The 20,547-nt window shown below is 46.4% G+C and overlaps 1 protein-coding gene across 1 annotated transcript in view; it reads left to right on the forward strand.

Moving 5' to 3' along the window:
• LOC149435781 (ras-related protein Rab-40B) overlaps nucleotides 1–20,547 on the forward strand; it is a 131,898-nt gene that overhangs the window by 7,995 nt on the left and 103,356 nt on the right. The window contains exon 2 of the mRNA XM_089662454.1: nucleotides 11,183–11,442. Within this exon, the coding sequence (XP_089518580.1) occupies nucleotides 11,301–11,442 (142 nt within the window). The 5' untranslated portion in view covers nucleotides 11,183–11,300. The remainder of the gene's footprint in view (nucleotides 1–11,182; nucleotides 11,443–20,547) is intronic.

A 20,547-nucleotide genomic window follows, 5' to 3' on the forward strand; every position in this document is an offset into this window, starting at 1 on the left:
ACCATCCAGAATTCCATGTATATCAATAGGGGCCGTCCTCTATCCAGAATCCCATGTATTTCAGTGGTGGCCATTCACCATCCAGAATCCCATGTATTTCAGTGGAGGTCGTTCACCATCCAGAATCCCATGTATTTCAATGGTGGCCATTCACCATCCAGAATCCCATGTATTTCAATGGTGGCCATTCACCATCCAGAATCCCATGTATTTCAATGGTGGCCATTCACATCTGAGCACTTGGGTACCTGTAGCTTGATGCTCGATGCTCCAAAAGCGATACAAGCTAATTTTGAGGCATTTTTAGTCCTCATGCACACTTGACATTTTTACAGCGGCTGTTTTTGGCGGTTTTATTTTTTTTTTACAACCAGTAAACCCCCCAGCATGTTATCCTATGTGTCCATACACACACAGACTGGAATCAATGTTTTTTGGATGGAAAAAAAACAAGAACTAGTGAGTTTGTAGAGGAGTTTTTAGCTGTAAAAATGCTCTGATGCTGAAAAAACGCAGTAAAAAGCCACAAACCTGTCTTTTTTGGACTTTTTTGACCCAAAAAATTATTTTTTTTTTGTCACAAAAACCACTAAAAATGGAAACGTGGAAAAATGTGGGAAAATGCCACTAAACGCTAATGCAAAAATGTTTTTTTTTATCCGTGTTTTTTTTTTTCCATCCATTTACTCATCCGTTTTTTTTCATCCGTTTTTTTTCATCTGTTTTTTTCATCTATTCACGCATCCGTTTACTTATCCGTTTTTTTCATCCGTTTTTTTTTTCATCCATTTTCTCATCCGTTTTTTTTCATCCTTTTTTTTCATCAGTTTACTGATCCGTTTTTTTCATCCCTTTACTCATTCGTTTTTTTTCATCCGTTTACATCCATTTTTCATTCGTTTATATTGTTTTACATCCGTTTTTCATCTATTTACATTTGTTTTTGGTCTATTTACATCCGTTGATATCTGTTTTTTGTCCATTCCGGGGTTTTTTTGTGGAAGAAAAATAGTGTTTTCTTTGGTTCAAAAAAACAGATTTTAACAGATGCGGACATTAACAGATGTAAAAAGATGTTCATCCGTTTACATCCGCAAGTCCATAGAAATATATGGGGGTCCGGTTTTCATCCATAAATGGACAGATGTAAAACGGAACGGCCGTGTGAAAGAGGCCTAAATTGATTCACTCTCAGGGAATGTTTGGTGAAAGTTCCATTCACAGTTTTATAAATAGACCCCATAATGTCGCTGCACTGATCCTTCTAGGTAGTTACAGTTCGATCATTAACGTGCTGCCACTTTTATCTGCAGTAGATCTACATATCGATGTCTTTCTATTATTCTACCGTAGAGGGAACCGTCATTGGATCACATTTATAGAACACATATTGTAATACAATCACTGTAAATAAATCTTATAAAATCTCTATTTTCTCTCTTTTGGTCATAATTAAAGCCGTATTTAACCCTAAAACCAGATATGTAATAAACTGAAGCTTACCAATCATTAGATATGGTGGCTGTATTAGTTTTCTTTTTTTTTTTCACTGGTTTCATATGTCGAACTGGCAAGTAACCCACCTCCTGTATTAGAACACTCCCACTCTGGATGAAGGGTTACCTTTGGACAGCAGCATTGTTAGTCTAGGGCAGTGGTCGGCAAGCCGCGGCTCGCGAGCCACATGCGGCTCTTTACACGCTTTAATGCGGCTCTTGTGTGCCGGGCGCCCGCTCCCCTCCCTCCTCTCGGGCGGCAGGAACTCTGCAGCGTGATTAAAAAAAAAAACAGCCAGGGCAGCGCGCTCAAATGCAATGATTGGCCAGTCTCGCTGCCACTCACATCCTGATAGCCAGTGATTGGCTGTCAGGATGTGTGTAGGCGGGGCAGCGTGACGAACGTGAGAGGAGCTAGGCTCCTCTCACAGTCCGCCCTGAAGACCGGAACGGCGCGGGAACACGGCGAGAGGAACGCGCGGAGCAAAGGTAAGTGAATTGACACAGGGGGGACTTGGCTTACTACTTGCTACTTACTTACTACTACTATATGAGGGATGAATTAATATGGGGGATCAATTACTATAAGGGGGATGAATTACTATAGGGGGGATGAATTACTATAGGGGGGATGAATTACTATAGGGGATGAATTACTATATGGGGGATGAATTACTATATGGGGGATGAATTACTATATGGGGGATGAATTACTATAGGGGGGATGAATTACTATATGGGGGATGAATTACTATATGGGGGATGAATTACTATAGGGGGGATGAATTACTATAGGGGGGATGAATTACTATAGGGGATGAATTACTATATGGAGGATGAATTACTATAGGGGGGATGAATTACTATAGGGGGGATGAATTACTATATGGGGGATGAATTACTATATGGGGGATGAATTACTATGGGGGATGAATTACTATATGGGGGATGAATTACTCTATGGGGGATGAATTACTCTATGGGGGATGAATTACTCTATGGGGGATGAATTACTCTATGGAGGATGAATTACTCTATGGAGGATGAATTACTATGGGGGATGAATTACTATATGGGGGATGAATTACTATGGGGGATGAATTACTATAAAAACTTATTGAAACTAAAAACAGTGTACCATCCTATGTATTTTCAGTTTTAAAAATGTGGCTCTCAAAATAAATTTCAATCGTGGTTTTGGCGAGATTTGGCTCAGTTGAAAAAAAAGGTTGCCCACCACTGGTCTAGGGGGTAGGGGGGTGTTAGATGGACTAGCAGATTTAGATACACTAACAGAGTGAAGCCAAACTCCAGCTCACGCGTCATGATCAGTAACAGCAGTGGTCTCCAAACTGTGGCCTGGGGGCGGGATGTGGCGCTTTTCTTGCTTTTATCTGGCCCTTTGGGCATTATCCCCCCCCCCCCCACTGTCGGCACCAGTCCTCTAACTGACACCTATGATGGCACACTATTCCTCCCATTGACACCAATATTGAGGCACTATTCTGGCCATTGTTACCAATGATGGGGTACTATTACATCCACTGATGCCAATGATGGGGGACTATTCCTCCCACTGACACCAGTGATGGGGGACTATTCCTCCCACTGACACCAGTGATGGGGGACTATTCCTCCCACTGACACCAGTGATGGGGGACTATTCCTCCCACTGACACCAGTGATGGGGGACTATTCCTCCCACTGACACCAGTGATGGGGGACTATTCCTCCCACTGACACCAGTGATGGGGCACTATACCTCCCACTGACACCAATGATGGGGCACTATACCTCCCACTGACACCAATGATGGGGCACTATACCTCCGACTGACACCAGTGATGGGGCACTATACCTCCCACTGGCACCAATGATGGGGCACTATTCCTCCCACTGACACCAATGATGGGGCACTATTCCTCCCACTGGCACCAATGATGGGGCACTATTCCCCCCACTGGCACCAATGATGCGGCACTATTCCCCCCACTGGCACCAATGATGGGGCACTATTCCTCCCCGTAATACCAATGGTGAGGCATTTTCTACTCCCACTGACCACAGTCCGGCCCCCTAAAGTTTGAAGGACAAGAAACTGGCCTTTTGCTTTGAAAGTTTGGAGCCCCCTGAGTTATAGAATTTCTTTTGGGATAAAGGTGTAACATAAATGCTGATCATTGTAAGCACCCCTGTCATTGATAAATGGTTTGCTTCATCCCTGTAAACTGTTACATCTGCTGGAGAGCTTGTTATTTTGAAGAATCCCTAAGAAGAGAATTATTTGGGAAATTTTCTCTAACTTGCTGTTGGACCTCTGGAACAGGACTCCCAGAGTACCTGGAGGAAACCCACACAGGGACGGGAAGAACATGCAAACTCCATGGAGATGGCACCCTCACCGGGATTCCAACCAGAGATCTCAGTTTTGCACCTGTAATCCTGGCCAGCAGCCGAGATGGATTTGCTCAGGTTTGCAGACAGACTTGCTTCTGGAGATCAGACAGATTTTCTTCTAAACGGGCGTACGGTGAAGAAGTGGTCGGGGCAGGTTTTATCCTGTGGAGGAATTTATGAATGAAGCTGGCCGATTGCCATAAATCTGTCTCAAGTTTGTCTCCGATTGTCTCGCTGAGCATTGCCAGGCTATGGGACAGAAATGATAAATATCACACTCGGTATTGGTGGACGTTGAAGTGACAGTTGGCCATATAGATCTACATCCTGCCACCATCACATAGAAAACGTTTGTTCAACTTTCCGTCATTGTATTCCAACTTTGACTAAGCTCATGGAGGCAGCCGGAATCCTTGTTGATGGGCAGTTTGGATGACGATGATGCAACGTATATTGGGCATTGAAGTCCTACATACTGTATGCACTCCATATTTTTCATTGAGGAATGGTCACCCTTGCCTTGTAATGTATATACTGGACATGGGTTCATGGGTTTGACAAAAAACATGGAAACCCTACATGATTTGCAGGTGTGAAAGTGACGACATGTTTCCCGTTGAAAACGGAAGTGTTGTAACATTCTTCTGCTTCTGCTGTGTGATGAGACACCTAGCTAACAGTTGGGAAGCCTCACTTTCCTCATTCGCTGCATGCTCTGCTAGCAATACGGAGTCATGTCCGAGCTTACTGAGCTTTAAAGAGGGCAAATTGTTGGTGCTGCTTAGCTGATGCCTCTGTGACTGAAGTTGCCAATTTATTTGCCGTGTCGCGAGGTCCAGTATGGCGGCAGATACAGTTTCTAGGAAAATGTCATCTGATGAGCATAAGCACGGTGGACATGGTCATCTGACCCAAAGAGACAAAAGGACAGTGTGCAAGATTGTGACCCGGAATAGCAAAACAACTGCTGCAAAAGTGACTGCAGAGCTCAATCTCAGTCTTCCAAAGCCTGTGTCCACAAAGACTGTGCGGAGGGAACTCCATAAGCAAAACATTCACGGGCAAACTGCGATTGCCAAACCACTAGTGACCAATATTAATGCTCAGAAGAGGAGAGCGTAATGCAACACCTATAAATCGTGGACTACCGATCAATGGAAGACTGTAATATGGTCCAAAGAATCAAGCTTCACACTGTTCCCAACCTCTGGATGTGTTTAGGTGTGGTGAACACCGGCCCAGGCTTTCAACCAGGACTGTCGTGTGCCAACTGGGCAATCCTGGTTTGGGCAGCCATATGTTGGTATTCTGCAAGCATCATCATCACCTTGACAGGTAGAGTCACCGCCAGCGACTATGTACAAATGTTGGCCAACCATGTCCACCCCATGGTGCAGACATTGTTTCCCGAAGACAGCACCATTTGCCAAGACGACAATACTCTGATTCACACAACTGGTGTTGTCCAATCATGATTTGATGAGCATGCAGACGAAGTCTTGCATACTCCTTGGGCCATGCAGTTGCCGGACCTCAATATCATAGAGCCACTATGGTCCGTTTTGGAAAAAGAGGTTCAGTCTTGTTTTCTACCTCCGGAATCTCGGCAAGAACTGGAACAATTTTTTGCATGAAGAGTGATATGAATCCACCATCCAAGACTTAATTGTCAATTCCCAGGGGAATTCAGGCTATCTAGGATGCCAAAGGCGGTTTAATACCAGATTGGGTAAAAAGTTTGTCCACATACCTGGCATAATTGTGTCCAACCTCCCTCTCTCTATTATTTATATAATATATATATATATATATATATATATATATATATATCATGTTTCTTTCTTCATTAGCAATGGTCAGTCTTCCCTTGGAATATATATTGGCCATGGGGGCAATGCGTATTTACACATACCATATTCTCCTTGGGCATTGACCAACCTTGCCTTGCAATGTACATACAGGCCTTGGGGGTGATGTGTGGTCACCCTTGCTTTGGAATGTTTTCTGGTCATGGGGGTGATGTATGTATAGCATGTTCTTCCCTCAGTGATGGCCAGGCATGCTGTGCGTTGTATGCTGGTCAATGTGCTCTATGATATACTATGATATGTAATGCTGTCTGTTGGAATGCTACCAGTATACATTTATGATTGGTATGTGTTGTGTCTACTGTTTTTCTTTCTTGGATTGTAGTTGCTTCTCATTAAATAGAGTTGGGTTGTCCTTTAGGCCATCCCCTCTCCCATTCAGTTATAGTTGGAGAAATCTCCACTGGTAAGATCTCCTCATCGTAACTCCAGCCTCACCGCTATAAAGTTTCACTCCTCCTGCGGACCCAAAAGCTCTAGATCTCACGGCCCGGTACCTAAGGGATTTGACAAACTCTACCAAAAACCAAAATATACACCAATCAGCTATAACATTTTTGACCAGCGATGGGTAAACTCAATAGCACTGATTATCTCGTTACAATGACACCTGAAATTGTCTGGGAATATATTGAGAAGCAAATCAACATGTTGCCCCTGAAGTTGATGAGAAAGCAGAAAAAAAACGGGCAAATGTAAGGATTTGAGTGACTTTGACAAAGGCCAAATTGCAATGGGCAGACGACTGGGTCAGAGCAACTCCATAACTGCAGCTCTAGTGGAATGTTCCCGGTCTGCAGTGGTCAGGACTGACCAAAAGTGGTTCAAGGAAGGTAGATTGGAAAACCGGTGACGTGGCATGGACGGCAAAAGCTCATTGTTGCACATGGGGAGCGAAGACTGGCCTGTGTAGTCCGAACCAATAGAAGAGCTACTGGAGCTCAAATGGCTGAAAAAGTTAATACTGGTTTTGATGGGTATCAGAACACACAGAGCATCGCAGATTAAGTATGGGGCCACATAGCTGCTGACCTATCAGGGTGCCCACGATGACCCGTGTCCACAGCCAAAAGCACCTACAAAGGGCATGTTGGCATCAGAACTGGACCACAGAGCAATGGAAGAAGGTGGCCTGGTCTGATAAATTCAAGAATGGTCTGAGGAACACGACAATGAGTTTGAGGTGTTGACTTGGTCTCCACATTCTCCAGATCTTAATTCAATAGAACATGCAGTGCATCATGAGGCTGCTTAACTGGTGACTGGTCAGGGTGCCCCTGGTGACCCGTGTCCACAGCCAAAAGCTTCGACAATGGGCACGTGAGTATCATAACTGGACTACGGAGCAATGGAAGAAGTTAGCCTGGACTATGAATTTGGGAATGGTTTGAGGAATACAACAATGGTTAAAGGTGTTGAGCTGTTCTCCACATTCTCCAGATCTCAATCCTATAGAAAGAACACGCAGTGCATTGTGTATAGGGCTGCTTAACTGCTAACCGGTCAATTTTTCCATGGTGAGCAATGGTAGAAGGTGGCCTGGTCTGATGAATTCAGGAATGGTTTGAGGAACACAACAGTGGTTCAAGGTGTTGAGCTGTTCTCCACATTCTTCAGATCCTAATCCTATAGAAAGAACACGCAGTGCATTGTGTATGGGGCTGCTTAACCGCTAACCGGTCAGGGTGTCCATGGTGACACTTGCCCACAGCCAAAGCGCCTACAATGGACATGTGAGCATCAGAACTGGACCACAGAGCAATAGAAGAAGGTGGCCTGGTCTGATGAATTCAAGAATAGTTTGAGGAACACAACAGAGGTTCAAGGTGTTGAGCTGTCCTCCAAAATTCCCCAGATCTCAATCCAGTCAAACATCTGAGGGATGCGCTGGAAAAACAAGTCCGGTTCATGGAGACCTCAGCTCCCAACTTACAGGACTTAAAGGATCTACTATTGATGGCTTAGTGCCAGATACCACAGCATAGCTTCAGAGATCTAGTGGAGTCCATGCCCTGACGGGTGGTCATAACTTTATGGCTGATCAGTGTAAGTTTTGGGTGGGTTGACACTTTAATGCCCTCAATTGATGCTTTTTGCAAAAGCCCACGCTCCACCGCTCCCCACATGGATACGAACCTCGCTATTTATAATGGTGGAGCAATCTAAGAATGGTTTCTATGACAACTGCAGGGAGGCAAATGCTTGGAGAATAGAAGAGTTATTTTTCACCTGTCAAACGCTACGTATAGTAAAGATCGCTTTGTTAAATGTAGCAACAGGGCGCTTCAATTACAGAGAGCAATTCCTACCTATAGCACATGTATAGACCCCATCCTGACCGATTTCTAGATTCACCTGCAGACTCCAATGTGGATGTGATGGGTGAATGCTGGAGGAAGAGAGACCAGATACAATCCAATACAATACATCCAAGATCTCTCTGTAATCTTAGAGAATGAAAAGGCAAACGATTTGTTTGCAGGTATATTGTTAGACCCATACGTGGGTCCAGGGGTGGACTGACAACTCATGGGGCCCTCGGGCAATAGGGGATCATGGGGCCCCTGTGTCCTTGCCCAAACTCAAAAAAGCCTATGAAAAAGGTATCAGGGGCATCTCATGGGGCCCCCTAGTGACCCTGGGCCATCGAGCAGTGCCGGAGTTTCCAAATGGTCAGTCCGCCCCTGTGTAGGTCGATTTCCGAACGATTTTTCATTCGACAATCGGACCTAAGAATAATCAGCCGATTTTCGCTCTGTTAGTGGGGCAATGGCATCAGCCGATTTTCATGGTTCCTCCCCATTTCGTTTATCAGGCATGCTGGAAAATTCATGAAATACGTCCAATTTTCAAAATCATTGGTTCCACCATCGGATTACAGAACGAACGATGTTTTCGATTTTTGATCAAAAAACCGTTCAGAATTCGACCCATGTATGGCCTTCTATATGTAGGATGAAAGAAAACCAGTGCATTCAATTCAACCAATAGAAGAAAAAAGCTCCAGATACAAAACCCTCCAAGCACAGCCAATCCAGAGGAAGGCCAAAAAAACCTTGCAGGGCTTGTTTCTCAAAAAATAGGTGCAGGACCTCCCCACTTCTAAGTCACTCTTTGTCTCCGCCTCCTACCCACCTCCGAGCACCGTCCCTTGGTTCCACCCCCTACCCACCTCCGAAGACCGTCCCTTGGTTCCACCCCCTATCCACCTCCGAGCACCGTCCCTTGGTTCCACCCCCTACCCACCTCCGAGCACCGTCCCTTGGTTCCGCCCCCTACCCACCTCCGAAGACCGTCCCTTGGTTCCACCCCCTACCCACCTCCGAGCACCGTCCCTTGGTTCCACCCCCTACCCACCTCCGAGCACTGTCCCTTGGTTCCACCCCCTACCCACCTCCGAGCACCGTCCCTTGGTTCCACCCCCTACCCACCTCCGAGCACCGTCCCTTGGTTCCACCCCCTACCCACCTCCGAGCACCGTCCCTTGGTTCCACCCCCTACCCACCTCCGAGCACCGTCCCTTGGTTCCACCCCCTACCCACCTCCGAGCACCGTCCCTTGGTTCCACCCCCTACCCACCTCCCAGGACCTCTCCTTTTAGAGAATACAGAGCCAAGTATCATTTTGTGGTGCTAAATAGTTTGCATGTTAATGATAACAGGAAAAGCTGAAAAATAGATCCCCCTCCACAGCCAGCAGCAATAGACCCTGAGTGACCAGCAACTGGTGGATTCTATTGTTGCTGGGGGGGGGCAGCAACAATAGATTCCTCCACTTGCTGTTCCCCAAAACTAAATACCACCCCAGCAACAATAGGACCCCCAGCAGCTACAACAGGTCACTCAGCAGCCAGCATCAATAGACATAGACCCCTCCCTCAACAGTAGATCCCTTCCAACAACAATTGACTCCCAGCAACAATAGACCTACCCAGCAACAATAGGCCACCTCATAAAAATAGATCCTCTTCAGTGACAATAGATCCCCTCCACAGCCAGCAGCAATAGACCCCCTCCCCACAGCAACAATAGATTCTTCCAGAAACAATTGGTCCTGAAAACTAAATACCAACTCAGCAACAATAGGACCCCCAGCAGCTACAACAGGTCACTCAGCAACCAGCACCAATAGACCCCTCTCTCAACAGTAGATCCATTCCAACAACAATTTACCCCAGCAACAATAGATCCCCCCAACAGCAACAATAGACCTCCCCAGCAACAATAGGACCCCCAGCAGCTACAACAGGTCACTCAGCAGCCAGCATCAATAGACATAGACCCCTCCCTCAACAGTAGATCCCTTCCAACAACAATTGACTCCCAGCAACAATAGGCCACCTCACAAAAATAGATCCTCTTCAGTGACAATAGATCCCCTCCACAGCCAGCAGCAATAGACCCCCTCCCCACAGCAACAATAGATTCTTCCAGAAACAATTGGTCCTGAAAACTAAATACCAACTCAGCAACAATAGGACCCCCAGCAGCTACAACAGGTCACTCAGCAAACAGCACCAATAGACCCCTCTCTCAACAGTAGATCCATTCCAACAACAATTTACCCCCAGCAACAATAGATCCCCCCAACAGCAACAATAGACCTCCCCAGCAACAATAGACTACCACACAAAAATAGATCCCCTTCAGTAACAATAGATCCCCTCCACAGCCAGCAGCAATAGACACCCCCCAGCAACAATAGATTCCTCCAGAAACAATTGGTCCTGAAAACGAAATACCACCCCAGCAACAATAGGACCCCCAGCAGCTACAACAGGTCACTCAGCAGCCAGCATCAATAGACCTCTCTCTCAACAGTAGATCCCTTCCAACAATTGACCCCCAGCAGCAATAGACCCCCCCCAGCAACAATAGACCACCACACAAAAATAGATTCCCTTCAGTGACAATAGATCCCCTCCACAGCCATCAGCAATAGACACCCCCCCCCCCCAGTAACAATAGATTCCTCCAGAAACAATTGGTCCCGAAAACGAAATACCACCCCAGCAACAATAGGACCCCCAGCAGCTACAGCAGGTCACTCAGCAGCCAGCATCAATAGACCCCTCTCTCAACAGTAGATCCATTCCAACAACAATTGACCCACAGCAACAATAGACCTCCCCAGCAACAATAGACCTCCCCAGTAACAATAGACCACCCCACAAAAATATATCCCCTTCAGTGACAATAGATCCCCTTCACAGCCAGCAGCAATAGATCCTTGCCATTACATACATTCAATGCTGGAGGTGCCAGAACTGCATTCCCGCTGGAAAGAAAACTCTGAACCTTTACAAACATGCTTACCAGTTCTTAGATGTGAGGGCTGCATTAGTTTTCTGTTTTAGGCTTTTGTTCCTTTATTTTTCACCTGCTGATCCTGTCTTACTTCTGCCCGTCTCTTGTCTCCTAGTTTGTGAAGATTCTGGGTATGATTTTCCCTTCTGCTCTGCACCTGTGACCCTGGATTCTTCTCGCCCCATAATGGGCTGAGGCAGCCCCATCAACTGGAGAGTCTCTCGGAGAGGAGAATGACCCACAGAGCCAGTCCACTCAAAGCCTACGACTTCCTCCTGAAGTTTCTATTGGTCGGTGACAGCGATGTTGGCAAAGGGGAGATCCTGGCCAGTTTGCAGGACGGGTCCACAGAGTCACCCTACGGCTACAACATGGGTAAGTACCGTGCTTGGTCACGTTTATTTCTTGCTCAGTTTTGGCATGTAGCTATCACAGCAGGAATGCTCGGTTCACACTAGTGCAGTTTTGCGGGATGCCTGGGCTGCCGTGCCTCAACAAACGCAGGAGAAAGGTCCCTGCGCCTTTCCAGAGATCACAGCCAGCACTGGGAACTGCACTACAGCGTGGTTCCACTGGGAACTGCACTACAGCGTGGTTCCACTGGGAACTGCACTACAGCGTGGTTCCACTGGGAACTGCACTACAGCGTGGTTCCACTGGGAACCGCACTACAGCGTGGTTCCACTGGGAACTGCACTACAGCGTGGTTCCACTGGGAACTGCACTACAGCGTGGTTCCACTGGGAACTGCACTACAGCGTGGTTCCACTGGGAACTGCACTACAGCGTGGTTCCACTGGGGACTGCACTACAGCGTGGTTCCACTGGGGACTGCACTACAGCGTGGTTCCACTGGGGACTGCACTACAGCGTGGTTCCACTGGGGACTGCACTACAGCGTGGTTCCACTGGGGACTGCACTACAGCGTGGTTCCACTGGGGACTGCACTACAGCGTGGTTCCTGGTGCGGGCACAATCTCCAGTGCATGCGCCATGCCATTAAGATTAATGGCACCCACCCATGGGTTCCGTGTTTTATGTGCGGGTGGTTGCAGCTGCGGGTCCCACCTGCACTATTGTGACCGAGGCTAAAGGCACGAAGAGGAATATTTGGCATAAAGTGCTGTCAGGAAATACAAAGTTAAGACTAAGGGCTCGTTCACAAGTGCTTTGCTCTTTGAGGAGCGATCCACATTTGGATGGCTCTTCAAAGAACATTTGTCAGGTGGTGAGGAAGCGCTTTATCTCCTTGACAACACCCCTTTTGAAGACGTATTCTGATACGAAACGCGTCAAGGAGGAGCCTTTGTACGCCGTGACATCACGCCACCAGATCACGGAAGTCCGGCGGCCATCTTTCACCACCAGCTGCACTTAAACCCACCCTAGGACCCCAGGTGTTTTTTCCGGACCAGAGGAGGGAATCTTATGACCAGACCCTATTACAGCTAACCCTTTAAAGGGGTCCTCTGACTGACGTCTTAACACCCAGATCCACAGAGGAGGTGATTCTACACCAGGCTGTACCTAAGAGGAGACCTCTGGCTGATTTAAATGATAAATGCGCATTAAGATTGCGCTTCTGGTGAGTGTGCAATCTCACTATCGCATGTCACCGGAGTACTATTGGTTCACACTGGGATAGTGAAGTCTTTCATCTGATTATAGCCATTTGGAACTATTATCACCTGATATATGATCCCACATTTGGGTAATATTTGGCACCTTATTTGAACTTTTTTGCACTTTATTTGGACAGTTATATCTTTCATTGTCATTTTAGCTATCCTAAGCGTGATCACTTTATACCAAGTTGTCACCTGTTATTTACGTACTGATAGTGAAGTCTTACCTCACGGTGTTTTATTACTTTTACTATATTACCATTATATGTTCATTTGACTGATTTTAGCGCTGCACTTTTTTATCTTATTCTCTCACTGCCTGTTTTACCCCCTTGAACCCTGCAACAGCACACCATAACCACACGCATTGCTGTCATGCAATACAGCACAGTGGCTGAATGGTTAGCACTTCCGCCTGGCAGCACTAGGGTTGTCGGTTTGATTCCTGACCATAGCAGCACCTGCCTGGAGTTTGCATAATATATATAAATTATATATGGTTAGCACTTCCACCTGGCGGTGCTCGGGTCATTGGTTCGAATCCCAACCACGGCACCGCTGCCTGGAGTTTGCATAATTTAATATAAATTATATCTGGTTAGCACTTCCACCTGGCAGTACTCGGGTCATTGGTTCGAATCCCAACCGCGGCACCACCTGCCTGGAGTTTGCATAATAAATATAAATTATATATGGTTAGCACTTCCACCTGGCAGTACTCGGGTCATTGGTTCGAATCCCAACCGCGGCACCACCTGCCTGGAGTTTGCATAATAAATATAAATTATATATGGTTAGTATTTCCACCTGGCAGTGCTTGAGTCATTGGTTCGAATCCCAACCGCGGCACCACCTGCCTGGAGTTTGCATAATAAATATAAATTATATATGGTTAGTACTTCCGCCTGGCAGTACTCGGGTCATTGGTTCGAATCCCAACCACGGCACCGCTGCCTGGAGTTTGCATAATTAATACAAATTATATCATCTGGTTAGCACTTCCACCTGCCAGTACTAGGGTCATTGGTTCAAATCCCAACCATGGCACCACCTGCCTGGAGTTTGCGTAATAAATATAAATTATATATGGTTAGCACTTCCGCCTGACAGTACTCGGGTCATTGGTTCAAATCCCAACCACGGCAACACCTGCCTGGAGTTTGCATGTTCTCCCTGTGCCTGCGTGGGTTTCCTCCGGGTACTCCGGTTTCCTCCCACACTCCAAAGACATGCTGGTAGGTGAATTGACCCCTGTCTAAATTGTCCCTAGTGTGTGTATGTATGAATGTGAGTTAGGGACCTTAGATTGTATACCGCTTGAGGGTTAGGGACTGATGTGAATGTACAATATATATGTAAAGTGCTGCGTAAATTGATGGCGCTATATAAGTACCTGAAATAATAAATAAAAAAAATAACATTGCTTTGTGTTTTAAAAAAAAAAAAGAAGAAAAGAAAATCCTCCTCTGTGCTTATTCCCATGACATGCATCATGGGCAGCACATTGGCTAAATGGTTAGCACTTCCGCCTGGCAGTACTGGGGTCGTTGGTTCAAATCCCAACCACGGCATCACCTGCCTGGAGTTTGCATGTTCTGCCTGTGCCTGTGTGGGTTTCCTCCGGGTACTCCGGTTTCCTCCCACACTCCAAAGACATGCTGGTAGGTGAATTGGCTCCTGTCTAAATTGTCCCTAGTATGTGTATGTATGAATGTGAGTTAGGGACCTTAGATTGTACGCCCCTTGAGGGTTAGGGACCTTAGATTGTACGCCCCTTGAGGGTTAGGGACCTTAGATTGTACGCCCCTTGAGGGTTAGGGACCTTAGATTGTACGCCCCTTGAGGGTTAGGGACCTTAGATTGTACACCCCTTGAGGGTTAGGGACCTTAGATTGTACGCCCCTTGAGGGTTAGGGACCTTAGATTGTACACCCCTTGAGGATTAGGGACCTTAGATTGTACGCCCCTTGAGGGTTAGGGACCTTAGATTGTACGCCCCTTGAGGGTTAGGGACCTTAGATTGTACGCCCCTTGAGGGTTAGGGACCTTAGATTGTACACCCCTTGAGGGTTAGGGACCTTAGATTGTACGCCCCTTGAGGGTTAGGGACCTTAGATTGTACGCCCCTTGAGGGTTAGGGACCTTAGATTGTACGCCCCTTGAGGGTTAGGGAACTTAGATTGTACACCCCTTGAGGGTTAGGGACCTTAGATTGTACGCCCCTTGAGGGTTAGGGACCTTAGATTGTACGCCCCTTGAGGGTTAGGGACCTTAGATTGTACACCCCTTGAGGGTTAGGGACCTTAGATTGTACGCCCCTTGAGGGTCAGGGACCTTAGATTGTACGCCCCTTGAGGGTTAGGGACTGATGTGAATGTACAATATACAGTCATGGCCGAAATTGTTGGCACCCTTGATATTTCTCCAGGAAATCATGTATTTCTCACGAAACGTATTGCATTAACACATGTTTTGCTATACACATGTTTATTCCCTTTGTGTGTATTGGGACAAAACAAAAAAAGGGAGGAAAGAAAGCAAATTCGACATAATGTCACACAAACCTCCAAAAATGGGCTGGACAAAAGTATTGGCACCCTTTCACAACTGCGGATAAATAAGAATGTTACAAGCATGTGATGCTCCTGTAAACTCACCTGGGGCAAGTAACAGGTGTGGGCAATATAGAAATCACACCTGAAAGCAGATAAAAAGGAGAGACGTTCACTTAACCTTTGCATTGTGTGTCTGTCTGTGCCACACTAAGCATGGACAACAGAAAGAGGAGACGAGAACTGTCTGAGGACCTGAGAACCAAAATTGTGGCAAAATATCAACAATCTCAAGGTTACAAGTCCATCTCCAGAGAACTAGATTTGCCTTTGTCCACAGTGCGCAACATTATCAAGAAGTTTGCAACCCATGGCACTGTAGCTAATCTCCCTGGTCGTGGACGGATGAGGAAAATTGATGAAAGATTGCAACGCAGAATAGTCCGGATGGTGGATAAGCAGCCCCAAACATGTTCCAAAGACATTCAAGCTGTCCTGCAGGCTCAGGGAGCATCAGTGTCAGCGCGAACTATCCGTCGACATTTAAATGAAATGAAACGCTATGGCAGGAGACCCAGGAGGACCCCACTGCTGACACAGAGACATAAAAAAGCAAGACTACAGTTTGCCAAAATGTACTTGAGTAAGCCAAAAGCCTTCTGGGAAAACGTCTTGTGGACAGATGAGACCAAGATAGAGCTTTTCGGTAAAGCACATCATTCTACTGTTTACCGAAAACGGAATGAGGCCTACAAAGAACAAAACACAGTACCTACGGTAAAATATGGTGGAGGTTCAATGATGTTTTGGGGTTGTTTTGCTGCCTCTGGCACTGGGTGCCTTGACTGTGTGCAAGGCATCATGAAATCTGAGGATTACCAAAGGATTTTGGGTCGCACTGTAGGGCCCAGTGTCAGAAAGCTGGGTTTGCGTCCAAGATCCTGGGTCTTCCAGCAGGACAATGACCCCAAACATACGTCAAAAAGCACTCAGAAATGGATGGCAAAGAAGCGCTGGAGAGTTCTGAAGTGGCCAGCAATGAGCCCAGATCTAAATCCCATTGAACACCTGTGGAGAGATCTTAAAATTGCTGTTGGGAAAAGGTGTCCTTCCAATAAGAGAGACCTGGAGCTGTTTGCAAAGGAAGAGTGGTCCAAAATTCCGGGTGAGAGGTGTCAGAAGCTTATTGATGGTTATAGGAAGCGACTGATTTCAGTTATGTTTTCCAAAGGGTGTGCAACCAAATATTAAGTTAAGGGTGCCAATACTTTTGTCCAGCCCATTTTTGGGGTTTTGTGTGACATTATGTCATATTTGCTTTTCTGCCTCTGTTTTATATTTGTTCCAATACATACAAAGGGAATAAACATGTGTATAGCAAAACATGTGTTAATGCAATACCTTTTTTGTGTGAAATACTTGATTTTCAGGAAAAATATCAAGGGTGCCAACAATTTCGGCCATGACTGTATATGTAAAGTGCTGTGTAAATTGACGGCGTTATATAAGTACCTGAAATAAATAAATAATACAAGATAGATTTAGGGCTCGTTCACAAGTGCTTTGCTTTTTAAGGAGCGATCCATGTGACAATTGCTCTTCAGAGAGCATTTGCCAGGTAGTGAGGTGTTATTGTATCAGCTCCTCGCCACCTCGAACTCTGCACTAGCACACTATGTATAGCCATTCCTGCTAAAGAGAAGTCGATCTAATGATTGGTTTCTTTTGAACCCCATGACCCCTGCACTAGCATGCTGTAACCCCGTGCATTGCTGTTATGGAATACAAGGTAGACTAAGGGCTCATTTACAAGCCCTTTGTTTGTTTGAAGTGCAGTCCGTGTTCAGATCGCTCTTCAGAATGCACTTGCCTCCTCACAGCCTGCTTTACCCCTTTAACCCTGCTCTAGCATGGCGCAATCCTTGCGAGGTTCTTGCAGAGCGAGATTCAAAAAAGTCATGGCTACCTTAGCCGAGAAACAAAGCATCATGGTTGCGGCACCCCTATCTGCTGCCTCTGTGGCTAAAGGGGGAGTGGTGGGTGCGGGAGGAGGTAAAAAGGTGGCTCAACCACTTTTTTAAATGCATCAATAGCCGTATTCGCTAAAGAGAAGTCGATCTAACAAATGGCTTCTCTTGAAGGTGAATGTTGGAAAAATTTTCATTCAATCAGCACAGGCAGCCAATCGGCTGCAGTGCTGAGCAGTGTATTCTGACAGCGAAGGAGTGCCACAGCAAGGATTCACTCAACCATCTTGAATGTGTGGCTAGGGGACTCCATTTGTTTTTGTTTTGTTTTTTTTGTGTGTTTTTTTTTTTTTTTTTTTTTTTTTTTAATGCTCAGCATGCTGGCTGATCAAAAAAACCCCCCAAAAAAGAACCATCTATGGCAAGCCTTATGCAGTCCATACGAGTTGAGAAGTCTATCTAACAATTGGCTTCTCTTGAAGGTGAATGTTGGACCATTTTTAATTCAATCAGCACAGGCAGCCAATTGGCTGCAGTGCTGATCAGTGTATTCTGACAGCGAAGGTGTGCCACAGCAAGGATTCACCATCTTTAATATGTGGCTAGGGGAATCCTTTTCTTTTTTTTAATGCTCAGCGTGCTGGCTGATCAAAAAAAAAAAAAAAAAAAAAGGAACGATCCATCTATGGCCAGCCTTATGCAGGCCATACATGAGTTGAATTCCGAATGATTTTCAGAAATCGGAAATTTTGTGCATTTTTTTTTTTTTTTTCTTTTAACCTGATAGCGCCACCATGGATTTTGAAATTTGGCCTTCAATTTCCTTTGTTACAGAAAAGAAACTTTTTAGCCGTGAATCTTCTTTTTCTTTCCAGGTCACATTTTATTTCTTTTTCGATTATATTTCTCGCACAATTCCCATCATTGATTTTGAATTCCTTTGTTTTCTCAAAATGCCCGATCACTCCAAATTTGATGGCCGCGTGAAAATCGGAGGTTGCGGTGGCCCACCAATGATTCTAAATTCGAGCGAAAATTCTTACTGTAACAGAATTGGACCCCGACTGCACTAGGGTATTTCCGTTAGACTCCCGCTTCCCTGTCCGAACACAGATCCACGGACACCATACAAGAAATAGACAGCACCAGACTCGTATTAAAACATGAAATGGACTGCTTTATTTGAACAAGATATATACACAGGGCGGGGAAATACACCCAGTAACAGGAAACACATCAGCAGGCCGTCCCATCAGGGGGAAGGGCTGCCGGAAACACCCCCCACCAAGCCAGTACAAACACATACATCCCATAATAGTTTGCTCCCAAATGAGACACACAATAGAACAATGGGATGCAGCAGCATGGCAGTGAACAATGAACACCCCCCCCCACCCCAATATTAGAACATTCCACCCTGTACCCCTAACAGGCACAGGGTGACTTACACATAATAGGGATATGGGGAGATGAGACAGGGGTCTCCCCACCTCTCCAAAGGGGGCTGTGTTCCATGGCCCCCCCACCCAAAGTGACTCCCGTCACAATTACGATTTTTGAAAAAGCAAATTCGACCCAGGCACGGCCAGTTTTTGTCTGCCCAAAGCTTTGGAAGAGCGTTCACTTTACAGATCCTTCTATCTAGCATGGAGATCTCAGCGGTGAGTTCCCAGGTCTGTAGACCTGACACGGCCATCACGAGGGTTCCCACAATCCCTGCTGGATTTTAATTTTGAAATGTTCTCTTCTCATTAGAGGGAATACCTTGCCTGCGAGGCAAATGGGAACCGTGCCAGCAACGACAACAGGGAGGGGTCTCCTGAAATTCCCAGGAGTTGGAAGAAGTCAGGTGACCGTAGATCAGGCTCCACCTAAAACCAGTTTTCCGTGTGAACTGCCTTTTTGGATGAAGCTTGGATTTGATCTCTTTTTTTTTTTTTTTTTTATCTTGAAATTTTGATGTGAATAGAAATCCAGTATGGCCGGGGATTTCGTTTCACGTAGAAAATCAGGGGGAGATTCTCTAAAACTGGAACAGCTGCACATGGGAGCCAATCGGCTTCTAACTACAGCTTGTTTAACCGCTTGTTGACCGCGATATAGCCGAATGACGACTACAGCACGGTCGTCCAGTTCTGAGAGGGTGTCATAGGACGTCCTCCAAAAACAGTGCCCCCAGCGGTGCGCACCCGGGGCTCTCTGTGATCGCTGTGTCCTTTTGGACACAGCTGATCACATGACAAGGTAAAGGACCAATCACAGCGGCCTTTTACTACGTGATCAGCTGTGTCCAATCATAGCTAGTCACGATGTAAACACAATTGCCGGTTATCGGCAGTGCTTTCCTCGCGCTGGCACTGGTGGGAATTAATGAGGAGGCACTGATGAGGCTGCACTGATGGGCACTAATAGGCAGCACTGAAGGGCACTGAATAGATGGTGGTGGTGGCGGCACTTGCCGGTTATCCTCATGCTGTCACAGCTGGCACTAATGGGCATTGATGAGGCTGCACTGATGGGCATTGATGAGGCTGCACTGATGGGCACTGATAGGTGGCACTAATAGGCGGCACTGACTGGTGGCACTTGCCATTTATTGCCAGTACTTTCCTCACACTGTCACAGCTGGCACTGATGGGCATTGATGAGGCTGCACTGATGGGCATTGATGAGGCTGCACTGATGGGCACTGATTGGTGGCACTTGCCATTTATCGGCAGTACTTTCCTCACACTGTCACAGCTGGCACTGATGGGCATTGATGAGGCTGCACTGATGGGCACTGATAGGTGGCACTAATAGGCGGCACTGACTGGTGGCACTTGCCATTTATCGTCAGTACTTTCCTCACACTGTCACAGCTGGCACTGATGGGCATTGATGAGGCTGCACTGATGGGCATTGATGAGGCTGCACTGATGGGCACTGATAGGTGGCACTGACTGGTGGCACTTGCCATTTATCGGCAGTACTTTCCTCACACTGTCACAGCTGGCACTGATGGGCATTGATGAGGCTGCACTGATGGGCACTGATAGGTGGCACTAATAGGCGGCACTGACTGGTGGCACTTGCCATTTATCGGCAGTACTTTCCTCACACTGTCACAGCTGGCACTGATGGGCATTGATGAGGCTGCACTGATGGGCATTGATGAAGCTGCACTGATGGGCACTGATAGGTGGCACTAATAGGTGGCACTGACTGGTGGCACTTGCCATTTATCGGCAGTACTTTCCTCACACTGTCACAGCTGGCACTGATGGGCATTGATGAGGCTGCACTGATGGGCATTGATGAGGCTGCACTGATGGGCACTGATTGGTGGCACTTGC

Source organism: Staurois parvus, unplaced genomic scaffold (genome assembly GCF_062004578.1).
Source record: "Staurois parvus isolate SC_StPar_1 unplaced genomic scaffold, SC_StPar_1.0 ptg001477l, whole genome shotgun sequence".
NCBI lineage: Eukaryota > Metazoa > Chordata > Amphibia > Anura > Ranidae > Staurois > Staurois parvus.